The sequence below is a fragment of the Pseudoliparis swirei genome, chromosome 2 (assembly GCF_029220125.1).
Source record: "Pseudoliparis swirei isolate HS2019 ecotype Mariana Trench chromosome 2, NWPU_hadal_v1, whole genome shotgun sequence".
Lineage (NCBI taxonomy): Eukaryota > Metazoa > Chordata > Actinopteri > Perciformes > Liparidae > Pseudoliparis > Pseudoliparis swirei.
Genome location: NC_079389.1, coordinates 23,586,210 through 23,598,746, shown reverse-complemented (window position 1 = coordinate 23,598,746; position 12,537 = coordinate 23,586,210). Strand labels below are relative to the sequence as shown.

Genomic DNA, 12,537 nt, shown 5'->3' with positions numbered 1-12,537 from the left:
TTTGAAAAATTAAAATGGTTTTACTTTTTCTGGCTTTTAAAGGTGGGGGGTTTTTGGAAATCTGTTTTTTAATTTGGATTAAATTTTCCCTTTTGGGGTTTTTCCGGGGTTTTTTGTCTTCCCAAATGAATGGGTTTTCCCTTTCTTTTTTTTTGGGGTGGGGTAAAAAGTTTCTTAACTTGTCCGTTGCTAAAAATCAATTTTGGCCAATCTTTAGAGAGTTATTTTTAATTTCTTTTTTGGAAATTCAGTTAAGACATAACAGTAGACTGAAGATTTCCTTAGTTTATAGTTGGGGTGATCAGGTTCACCTGTTCAGCCTAGATATGCTTATTTGGATGTTAGGTACCAAATTTTTTTTTCCTTGAATTTTCTTTCCAGGGAAAACTCAATTTTCCCGGTCCTTTTGACTTAAAATTAGAGTCATTTCCGGCTGGGTTTGTGCCTGGTTTGCTCAAAACTCTATGCTGATGGATCATGGGTCTTATCGTGGTCAGATCCAACTATTCATCCTTTGTCAATTATGAATGTTAACCAATGATTCCTTTTCATGACAACTATTGCTGTCCACCAAGATTTCCCCTTTTTGCTCCCTAAGGTTTTTCTTTTTAAAAAAGTTGTTGGGGGTTGTTCCTAAACCATTGAGGCAAAACAGAACTCTGTTACAATTGTAAAGCACCTGACAATTTTGAAGGCAAAACAAAAAACTGAAGGGAAACAGGGTTTGACTTTTTGAAAAACACATTTAATCTTTTTGCATTGACTGACAGAACATTCAGCCATGTGTATCCTTTCATGAAGTGTTAGGTTTTAGCTGCTACCAGCAGTTTTGTGTTTCAACGGCATCTGCATAATTGAAGGAATCTCACAGTTGAGGGATCATGTACAAGCTTAAACCAAGGACCCACACTGCCCTTGTTGAAAAAAAATTGGTTGAAAACATTTATTTTCTACGGAACTCAATATAAAATTAGCATTTCAAGAAAAAGAAGGAATTGCGTAACTCACCCCTCACTGAATTGCTGTGTGGACCATTGTACTGCACTTCCGGATTGATGTTGATTGGGGATGATTATGGTTTATTGACTTCCCGGCTTAGGCACATAACAGTGATGGTCAGGTAAAAATCTACCCGTTGTGCAATAAGAAGCTTCAGGGCAGTTGGGTCAATACGTACAGCTCTTTATTGAAAAGAAATGTTGTGGATTATTTTAAGTTTCTTTGCTGCTTCTTTATGTTTTAACGCCATTTTACTTTCTCATTTTGCAGGTCTTGTGATTTGTTTAGTTAAGCACCCTGTGCGTTGTTTGGGTACAAAAGTAGCAACAATGTTACTTATCCGATTTTTTGCCGAGATTTAACCTTTTTTGCAGCTGGGGACAAAGGAAACCATGTTGGTTTTGGCAGAAAGGGGGGACTTGTCAGCTATCCCCAGACAACTCGACATGCCTCGGCTCCTGGCTAGCCAGAGCAGTAGGTTAAACAGCCTGAGTAGGGTGTTATGCCAGAGATTCCCAGGCCGCCCAAACTGCACAGGCGGCTAAAAGGCTTGCTTCAGGCAAGGGGCAGGGCTCTGGGTCAAGCCAACTGGCAAGGGCCAGGTGGGTCGGCTGTTCCAAAAATGCCCCAAAAGGAGCCTTGCCTTTTGGTCTATCGGGGGCAGGTTCTCGAAGCGATGGCTCCGATTAGCGAGAGAGAGGCCAGTTGGGCCCGTAGGGGCGCTTGGTCCACATCCCTTCCTTCGGTCCCCGAGGGCTTAAACTTTGTGCCGAAACACCACCCCCTTGGGAGGAAAAGGGTTTTTTACGACGAACTTACCAGCCGACTTGCATATAATGGGGAGAGCAGGGATCGATCCGACAACCTTGGGGTTGCAGGACAACCCCCTTACCCCACTGAGCTACAGCCGCCCCATGTGACCAGAAGGACAGATTGAGTTAAAATACATTCAATGAATATGACAGTGTATGAATAGTTGGTATTCGGCATATTCCAGGCAGATGGAGGTAAAGAGGAGGAGTGGGCGTAGTCTCAACAGTAACTACAAAAAGATAAAGGGCACAATCAAAAAATATGACAGGCAACCAAGCCAAAATAATCTCTCGTTAGTAAGAACTAAGAAAATAATGACGGACTGAGTGCTGACTGAACTATAGACTTGGTGTCAAACAACGTTAATCCAAGTCAATGTTTGGTAAAGAAAAAAATTCATCTGTATATGTTTAACAGTCATATTATTATGCAATAGCTCCCTAGAAACAGATTTACTGAAGGCCACACCACCTTTCCCTCAGATGAATGCAATATGTAAGCCAGTTTTGGGTGCATTTGTTTCACTATAAAATGTTTCCATTTCTTCTTTTAAATGAATCTTAGCACAAGTTACCAAATCAACAGAATTGAGCAGAGATGATAGGCATTTAGTAGCACCAGTGATGAGGAACTAAAGAAAAAACAAAAAGTAAAATTATATTTTTTATTCAAAAACCAGACATTCATCCCAGAACTCCTGCTGCACCTATTGGGAAGAAGACAGAACAAAGTTAGAAACCATATTCAAGGTTATAGAACAGAAAGATGTAATGAAGCACTCACCTGCTACCGTCCCCCAGGGGGCCCGAACCTCTTCCAACTGGCCTCCGGACGGACACTCAGGACCTGTGGCTTGAATGATGCAGAGGAGCAAGGGGCCTCTGGGGGGCAGCGTAGACCTGATGCAGAGGAGGAGCAAGAGGCCTCTGGGGGGCCACGTAGACCTGATGCAGAGGAGGAGCAAGGGGCCTCTGGGGGGCAGCGTAGACCTGATGCAGAGGAGGAGCAAGGGGCCTCTGGGGGGCCACGTGGGTGGGATTCACAGCAGCAGGGGCCAGCTGGGCCCCGTAGACCTGCTGTGGCTTCCCAACACTCACTTCCTTCTGGTCAGCAGGTTCTTTCAGCCGTCTGATAGCGAAGCCACCAAAGCTCTGAGGGATGTTGTAGGTTCTGGACGGAGCGAACCCCTGACCCGAGGGCCCCGTACTGCTGGTCCAGGAGGAAGGGAGGTTACTCACACTCACAGGAACCAGCTGGCTTGGGTTCACAGCCCGAGTCGGGCTGGGCTTATTTCTCAGTTTGGATCTACGACGTGAAGACACTCTCCTAGCAGCGACACTGGCTGAGGTCTTGGTCCGAACAGGGATTCTTCGTGACGCAGCAGCACCTGCTCTGGACTGGCTGGAAGACTTGAGAGTGAAGAACCTTTCCTCCCAGAGGAGGCTGGTGTTTCAGGAACAGCTGAAGACTTGAAGCTTCCTCTGGGACTCTGAAGAGAAGCAGGACTGCTGGACCGATAGCTGCTCCTACTTGGTGTTCCCTGCTGAACTGGCCGAGTTCTCTTCTCGCTAATCGGAGTTTTATCGTACTTGCTGAGAGAACTGCCACCAGCGATAGAACCAGAAAAGGCAAACGGCTTCTTCTTGGGCATCTTTTCAACAGTTCCCTGACTCCACCTGGTCGGTTGCCAGTTGGGCTTTGACTCAGAGCTGCTCTGCACCAACTTGCCTGAAGCAAAGACACTTTTAGCCGGCTGTGAAACAGTTTGTGTGGAGCGGCTACTGGGAAATCTCTGGCTATAACCACCACTAACTTCAGGGACTGTGTTGAAGCTACTGCTCTGGGCTGAGCCAGGAGAACCAGAGGCATGTCTGAGTTGATTCTGGGGATAGCTGCCACCAAGTCCACCCCTCTGCCCAGAGAAGCCAACATGCGTGTTGCCGTTTTGTCCCCGAGCTGCAAGAGAAAAGAGTTTAAATCTACAGCTAGTAAAAGCACACCGATACCAGTGACACGAGTGTGTTGCTCACCTTGTGTAGCCCACAAACAATGCACATGCTCTGCTTGAACTAAACAAATCAGCAAGATCCTGCAGACAAATGAAGAAACCGTCAGAAATAGAACAGAATTAAAAACACTGAAAATAGCTGCAAAAGAAACGTACCCCAAATGAACTCCACAAGCCATGTCTGTGTTCTAATGCAAGCAGCCTGTCCACAGCACTAGTGACCCAACTGCCCTGAAGCTGCTCTGTGAGGGTGTGCAGCAGACAGGTAGCATTTATATCAACCTGCACCCAATCACTGCTTCATGTATGTCCTGAAGCACCTGAGAGTCAATCAACCAATCAATCAATCAACCAATCAACCAACCAATCAACCATTCAATCAACCAATCAATCCAGGAAGCTGCAGTACCACAGCGGTCCACACTGGAGACACATTCTTAAGACTTTTTCACCAGACTACACCAGGAAGAAATATAATTGAATATACTTCATGTCAAACATAAAAAAATTAAAAGCTGTTCATCAGCAGCCATGAAAAGTTATAGTTAGTTTGCCATGAAACGGTTACCCTAAAATCTATTATATCGTATGCTGCCACAACCTATAGAAGAAAGTGTGTTGTACTCATGTATAGTTTTATATCCGGCTTAAATTACAACTCCAAAGATGACTTGGAGCACACACACATCCATCTCCCAGACGTGAGTTACAAGAATGCCAGACGTAGACAGACACAGTGACGTTGTGCTGGTCCAGTATAACCGGTAGAAAGACTGTAGACCAAGGTCTGGGAGGCTCAGACACAATAAGAGAATGACCAGGAGGGAGATGTCAGCGGGAACAGCCACATTCCTTAAAGCAACCGCTTTAACTTGTGTACGGGGGTAAACTAAGTGACGAGAAATATGTAACGAGAGATGTACAGAGGCTGCACATGCATTGAGTGTGATGTTATGAATAATATGTTAACGTGTTTGTTCCTGGGTTGGGAATGACAGACGGGGAAGGAGGTTGTTGTCTTTAATATCGGACCCAACTCAAGTTATTTTTAATATGTTTGTTACAAATAAATCAGAGTGAAGTGAACTCTGATCCAAACTGTTTTCTTTCTGTGTTTGATTACTAAGGTCATGTGAGTATCCTGAAGCGTCTCACCAGCAGTCAGATAGGAGATAGATACAGATTCATACAGCACCAGGTTAAGAGATGAGTCAGCACCGATCCAGAAGAATGAATTCCAGCCACTACAATTGGCGAGCCAGCCAGGAGGGTCCACGGGAGCCAGGCCTGAGCCAGGCGGCCTTTGCTCTCAGACTGACCGATGCAAGACGAGTCTAAGAAAAAGGGGAGCAGGAAGACGGTTTCTAAAGTTTCTGCATTGGTGACTTTCGGTCTGTGAGGAGGAAAGAACGTCTGATGGATTACCTCACAGGACAACCTGCAACCGTGAGATGAAGACACTCAGAAATCATTTATTGAACCCCACGAGTGTAAATGGTAATGTGATATTATTGGACTGTGGCATAATTGATCAAAACAAATGAACATGTCGTTTTTCACCTTGTAAATATGAGTGAAGCAAACAAGTCTGAACACTCTTTAGCAAAGTCTGCAATAAGACGGAGACTGATCTATTGGTTTGGTGTTGCTATGGTTACTGAGTAATAACTCCTTGCAAATTTTTAATTAAGCCTGTGAATTTCCTCATGACTCAAACTTATTAAGTGTAAATTATAATTCGCGCAAAATGAAATTCGGAAAAGAAGGTGTGTAACACCCTGGAGTCATTTTCTCGATTTTACACAATTTCTTAAATTACCCTTTTAAAGGCACTTGCATATGACACGATCCGTATTTTACAACAATTACAGAATAATCTCATCTCTCTATATAATGAGGCACAATTGTCCTCAGGCATAAGCGTAAAGAGACAATATGGCGCTAAAGCTGAAAATTGAAGTTAAATTTTTTTTTCATATCTCTTGTGAAAACACACCTTCACTCATGTGGAGGAACAGTTATGGTGTTTGAAATTGATTTACCAAAGGTGCTAGGTTCACAAAAGTAGTGAAATATATGAATAAAATGCTAAATACATGTAAATAAATGTCTAAATGTTTTCGGGTATCATGGTTTTTGGAGTAGAAATGATGTGGTCTGTCACTCCATTCACCAAAATGATAAAAATGGGACTGAGAAATGACTTCATAATATAGATAACGCTTTATGGTTGTGTGCAAATGAAAAATGACCATTAGAATTTTTGTTCACAAATAAATATGTATTATACATAAAATTAATTAAAAGATTCTACGTAATATACATGTTGAGAAAAAAAAAAATATTCAGACTATTTACAATATGGCTTCACAATAACGACATGTCATGCTGGTGGTCCTCCGGGGCACGAGACCTCTTTGCTGGGGGGCAGGTGGAGCTTGTGAATCCTCTCTAAAATACTAGTCAGCACCGCGCACACGTACCGGACACCGTGAAGTTTAGTGAAGACACCGACCCGTCTCCAGGTGCATCTCTTCTGGCTGCGTGTTCCTCCTCGTCTCTGGAGCTCAGTCGTCCTCCACGCTGCAGCTGCTTCCTTGTTGTGAAGTCCGTTCTCAGCCTGTTCTCTTGCTTCTGACAGATTGCTAATGAGCCTCAGCTGTGGTGGATAAGTCCTTTGCGATTTATTGAGTGTTCATGTTCACAACAGACAAGCGCATTGCCAAACCACGGTGAACGGTTTCGTGTGTCGAGTACTTTTGGTGCTGCGTCACGACCTTGCCCCCATCTCACGGACGAGCTCACAGGAAGGAAACCTTACAGAGTCATCCAGTTGTTTTATTCCTGCGGAGAAATAAATATTTTTTAAACGGAAATGGTGTCAAACACGTCAACGCATTTGATGCCCTGGAGGGTTAAGCTACAGCCTTTAGGCAGAGTAGTATCCAACAGTACAAGTCAACCCAATACTGGGCACAGGAAATAATCGTCTGTACAAGTTCATCACAGGCAAAATATTAGTCAACGGTCCCCTGGACACAGATTGAAAGGCCCCACCACCTTTCCTACAGATATGCAGTAGGAAAGCCATTTTTGTAGGTAGTCAATTTAAAGATTTTCCATATCTTTTTTAAAATACATCTCAACACTGTCAGCATTGTGCAGACATGCTGCGCATTTACTAGCACCACACAGCAGAGAGGAATTAAGACACAAAATGAGATGTCAAATAAAATCTTTTAATTCAAAAACACGAGTAATTCATCCCAGAACTCCTGCTGCACCTATTGGGAAGAAGACAGAACAAAGTTAGAAACCATATTCAAGGTTATAGAACAGAAAGATGTAATGAAGCACTCACCTGCTACCGTCCCCCAGGGGGCCCGAACCTCTTCCAACTGGCCTCCGGACGGACACTCTGGACCTGTGGCTTGAAGGATGCAGAGGGCCGCTGAGGGGCCACATAGGCCTGATGCAGAGGAGGAGCAAGGGGCCTCTGGGGGGCAGCGTAGACCTGATGCAGAGGAGCAAGGGGCCTCTGGGGGGCCACGTAGACCTGATGCAGAGGAACAAGGGGCCTCTGGGGGGCCACATGGGTGGGCTTCAGAGCAGCAGGGGCCTGCTGGGCCCCGTAGACCTGCTGTGGCTTCCCAACACTCACTTCCTTCTGGTCAGCAGGTTCTTTCAGCCGTCTGATAGCGAAGCCACCAAAGCTGTGAGGGATGTTGTAGGTTCTGGACGGAGCGAACCCCTGACCCGAGGGCCCCGTACTGCTGGTCCAGGAGGAAGGGAGGTTACTCACAGGAACCAGCTGGCTTGGGTTCACAGCCCGAGTCGGGCTGGGCTTATTTCTCAGTTTGGTTCTACGACGTGAAGACACTCTCCTAGCAGCGACACTGGCTGAGGTCTTGGTCCGAACAGGGATTCTTCGTGACGCAGCAGCACCTGCTCTGGACTGGCTGGAAGACTTCGTAGACGTAGAAGAACCTTTCCTCCCAGAGGAGGCTGGTGTTTCAGGAACAGCTGAAGACTTGAAGCTTCCTCTGGGACTCTGAAGAGAAGCAGGACTGCTGGACCGATAGCTGCTCCTACTTGGTGTTCCCTGCTGAACTGGCCGAGTTCTCTTCTCGCTAATCGGAGTCTTATCGTACTTGCTATGAGAACTGCCACCAGCGATAGAACCAGAAAAGGCAAACGGCTTCTTCTTGGGCATCTTTTGAACAGTTCCCTGACTCCACCTGGTCGGTTGCCAGTTGGGCTTTGACTCAGCGCTGCTCTGCACCAACTTGCCTGAAGCAAAGACACTTTTAGCCGGCTGTGAAAGAGTTTGTGTGGAGCGGCTACTGGGAAATCTCTGGCTATAACCACCACTAACTTCAGGGACTGTGTTGAAGCTACTGCTCTGGGCTGAGCCAGGAGAACCAGAGGCATGTCTGAGTTGATTCTGGGGATAGCTGCCACCAAGTCCACCCCTCTGCCCAGAGAAGCCAACATGCGTGTTGCCGTTTTGTCCCCGAGCTGCAAGAGAAAAGAGTTTAGATCTACAGCTAGTAAAATCACACCGATACCAGTGACACGAGTGTGTTGCTCACCTTGTGTAGCCCACAAACAACGCACATGCTCTGCTTGAACTAAACAAATCAGCAAGATCCTGCAGACAAATGAAGAAACCCAGTCACAAATAGAACAGTTAAAAACACTGAAAGCAGCAGCAAAAGAAACGTACCCCAAATGAACTCCACAAGCCATGTCTGTGTTCTAATGCAAGCAGCCTGTCCACAGCACTAGTGACCCAACTGCCCTGAAGCTGCTCTGTGAGGGTGTGCAGCAGACAGGTAGCATTTATATCAACCTGCACCCAATCACTGCCTCATGTGTCTCCTGAAGCACATGAGAGTCAATCAACCAATCAACCAATCAATCAACCAATCAACCAATCAATCCAGGAAGCTGCAGTACCACAGCGGTCCACACGGCAGACACATTAGGCAGTGATTGGGTGCAGGTTACAGAACAAATGATACGTCTTCTTCTTTAGAAAAGTGCTTAACTTTTTATATTGAGTTCCGTAGGAAAATAAGATGTTTTCAACACTAATTGTTTTTTCAACAAGGGTCAGTGTTGGGTCCCTTAGTGTTTAGCTTGTATATCAATGATCTCCCTCAACAATGTGAAGGTGTAGAACTTCAAATGTATGCAGATGACACTGTTGTCTACACACCCCAAAACTGCTGAGATAGCAGCTGAAAAGCTAACACTTTCATCAGAAAGGATCACACACTGGCTGAATGAATCATGTCTGAGTCTAAATGTCAAGAAGAATAAACGTGTGTTTTTCTAAAAAAAAGTCCAAAACCCTGATTCAATTCAGTTTATTATATATAGACCATTCTCACAAATAAGCCTTTGAGTGCTTTACAATCTGTACACAGATGTTCCTGTCCTTTGACCTCACATTGGATCAGGAACAACTCCCAAACAACCCTTTCACAGGAAAAAAATGGAAGAAACCTTCAGAAGAGCAACAGAGGAGGATCCCTCTCCAGGATGGACAGAACAATAGATGTCCTGAAGGAATCATTAGAGTTAACACATTCAATGAATATGACAAAGTGTATGAATAGTTGGTAGTAGGCATGGACCACGATAGAGACCTCCATGATCCATCAGACAGATGGAGAGGAGGAGTGGGCAGAGTCAACAGGGCCAAGGCATCAGACCCAGCCAGGGTCAATGGACTCCGGGGAGAAAGCAGAGTTAATGTGCAATGGAGGGATGCAATGTCATCCATAAGGAGAAAGATAACGGACGTTCTCAGTGTATCCTAAACATCCCCCAGCAGCATCTCTAGGGGCTGGACCAGGTAAAACGGATTCAGCCCTAACGGCTTTTCAAGAACTCAGGCCACTACATTTGGCGAGCCAGCCAGGAGGGGCTAGCTCGACAATTGTTCTGTGGCCATACAAGGTAACCCACCTCAATATTGGGAAAGGCAGAAAAGAATTCCTCATCTGTACAAATGGCCTCACGGACAGATTATGCAACGGTACGTGGGCACAGACTTACAGAAAGCCACCCCACCTTTCCTACTGAGCCAGATATAAAGTATTTAAGCCATTTTCAATTTCTTTTAATCTTATTAGGGTTTTACAGAATGCATCTTTTTACCAACAATTCAGCATTATGCTGACATGCTGGACATTTACTAGCACCACAGTGAAGAGAAGCAAGACAAAGATGTACATTATTTTTTTATTAATCAAAAACACCAGACATTCATCCCAGAACTCCTGCTGCACCTATTGGGAAGAAGACAGAACAAAGTTAGAAACCATATTCAAGGTTATAGAACAGAAAGATGTAATGAAGCACTCACCTGCTACCGTCCCCCAGGGGGCCCGAACCTCTTCCAACTGGCCTCCGGACGGACACTCAGGACCTGTGGCTTGAAGGATGCAGAGGGCCGCTGAGGGGCCACATAGGCCTGATGCAGAGGAGCAAGGGGCCTCTGGGGGGCAGCGTAGACCTGATGCAGAGGAGGAGCAAGGGGCCTCTGGGGGGCCACGTAGACCTGATGCAGAGGAGGAGCAAGGGGCCTCTGGGGGGCCACGTGGGCGGGCTTCACAGCAGCAGGGGCCTGCTGGGCCCCGTAGACCTGCTGTGGCTTCCCAACACTCACTTCCTTCTGGTCAGCAGGTTCTTTCAGCCGTCTGATAGCGAAGCCACCAAAGCTCTGAGGGATGTTGTAGGTTCTGGACGGAGCGAACCCCTGACCCGAGGGCCCCGTACTGCTGGTCCAGGAGGAAGGGAGGTTACTCACACTCACAGGAACCAGCTGGCTTGGGTTCACAGCCCGAGTCGGGCTGGGCTTATTTCTCAGTTTGGTTCTACGACGTGAAGACACTCTCCTAGCAGCGACACTGGCTGAGGTCTTGGTCCGAACAGGGATTCTTCGTGACGCAGCACCTGCTCTGGACTGGCTGGAAGACTTCGTAGACGTAGAAGAACCTTTCCTCCCAGAGGAGGCTGGTGTTTCAGGAACAGCTGAAGACTTGAAGCTTCCTCTGGGACTCTGAAGAGAAGCAGGACTGCTGGACCGATAGCTGCTCCTACTTGGTGTTCCCTGCTGAACTGGCCGAGTTCTCTTCTCGCTAATCGGAGTCTTATCGTACTTGCTGAGAGAACTGCCACCAGCGATAGAACCAGAAAAGGCAAACGGCTTCTTCTTGGGCATCTTTTGAACAGTTCCCTGACTCCACCTGGTCGGTTGCCAGTTGGGCTTTGACTCAGAGCTGCTCTGCACCAACTTGCCTGAAGCAAAGACACTTTTAGCCGGCTGTGAAACAGTTTGTGTGGAGCGGCTACTGGGAAATCTCTGGCTATAACCACCACTAACTTCAGGGACTGTGTTGAAGCTACTGCTCTGGGCTGAGCCAGGAGAACCAGAGGCATGTCTGAGTTGATTCTGGGGATAGCTGCCACCAAGTCCACCCCTCTGCCCAGAGAAGCCAACATGCGTGTTGCCGTTTTGTCCCCGAGCTGCAAGAGAAAAGAGTTTAAATCTACGGCTCGTAAAATCTCACCGATACCAGTGACACGAGTGTGTTGCTCACCTTGTGTAGCCCACAAACAACGCACATGCTCTGCTTGAACTAAACAAATCAGGAAGATCCTGCAGACAAATGAAGAAACCGTCAGAAATAGAACAGAATTAAAAACACTGAAAATAGCTGCAAAAGAAACGTACCCCAAATGAACTCCACAAGCCATTTCTGTGTTCTAATGCAAGCAGCCTGTCCACAGCACTAGTGACCCAACTGCCCTGAAGCTGCTCTGTGAGGGTGTGCAGCAGACAGGTAGCATTTATATCAACCTGCACCCAATCACTGCTTCATGTGTGTCCTGAAGCACCTGAGAGTCAATCAACCAATCAATCAATCAATCAACCAATCAATCAACCAATCCAGGAAGCTGCAGCACCACAGCGGTCCACACGGCAGACACATTAGGCAGTGATTGGGTGCAGGTTACAAAAAAAAGATACCTGTCTTCTTCTTTAGAAAAGTGCTTCAATTTTCATATTGAGTTCCGTTGGAAAATAAGATGTTTCAACACTAATTGTTTTTTCAACAAGGGTCAGTGTTGGGTCCCTTAGTGTTTAGCTTGTATATCAATGATCTCCCTCAACAATGTGAAGATGTAGAACTGCAAATGTATGCAGATGACACTTGTCTACACACACCAAAACTGCTGAGATAGCAGCTGAAAAGCTAACACTTTCATCAGAAAGGATCACACACTGGCTGAATGAATCATGTCTGAGTCTAAATGTCAAGAAGAATAAAGGTGTGTTTTTCTAAACAAAAAAAATTGAAAAACTCCCAATTCAATTCAGTTTATTTTGTATAGACCACTCTCACAAATTTGCCTCAGAGTGCTTTACAATTTGTACACAGATGTTCCTGAGCTTTGACATTTGACCTCACATCGGATCAGGAACAACTCCCAAATAACCCTTCATGGGGGAAAAATGGAAGAAACCTTCAGGAGAGCAACAGAGGAGGATCCCTCTCCAGGATGGACAGAACAATAGATGTCATGTGACCAGGAGGAATCATAAAAGTGAAAACACATTCAATGAATATGACAGTGTATGAATAGTTGGTGGTAGGCATGGACCACGATCCAGACCTCTATGATCCAGGCAGAGAGTGGGC

The 12,537-nt window shown here is 45.9% G+C and overlaps 2 protein-coding genes across 3 annotated transcripts; both read right to left on the bottom strand.

The window, feature by feature from the left end:
* Positions 1-7,627: 7,627 nt before the first annotated feature.
* LOC130207121 (uncharacterized) lies at positions 7,628-8,512 on the bottom strand. The gene is made up of 2 exons (XM_056435577.1): positions 8,413-8,512; positions 7,628-8,338 (listed from the first exon to the last, which is right to left on the bottom strand). Exons 1-2 carry the CDS (start codon positions 8,437-8,439, stop codon positions 7,673-7,675), a joined length of 693 nt encoding a protein of 230 aa, XP_056291552.1. The 5' UTR covers positions 8,440-8,512; the 3' UTR covers positions 7,628-7,672.
* Positions 8,513-10,083: 1,571 nt separating this feature from the next.
* LOC130206607 (uncharacterized) lies at positions 10,084-11,479 on the bottom strand. 2 transcript variants are annotated; one of them, XM_056434656.1, is made up of 2 exons: positions 10,197-11,476; positions 10,084-10,119 (listed from the first exon to the last, which is right to left on the bottom strand). In XM_056434656.1, the coding sequence occupies exon 1, from the start codon at positions 11,052-11,054 to the stop codon at positions 10,200-10,202; it is 855 nt and encodes a 284-aa protein (XP_056290631.1). In that variant the 5' UTR covers positions 11,055-11,476; the 3' UTR covers positions 10,084-10,119; positions 10,197-10,199. The 2 variants fall into 2 exon arrangements, with proteins under 2 accessions (XP_056290631.1, XP_056290639.1); XM_056434664.1 differs by having other exon boundaries at positions 10,116-11,359; positions 11,434-11,479.
* Between the last annotated feature and the right edge of the window lie 1,058 nt (positions 11,480-12,537).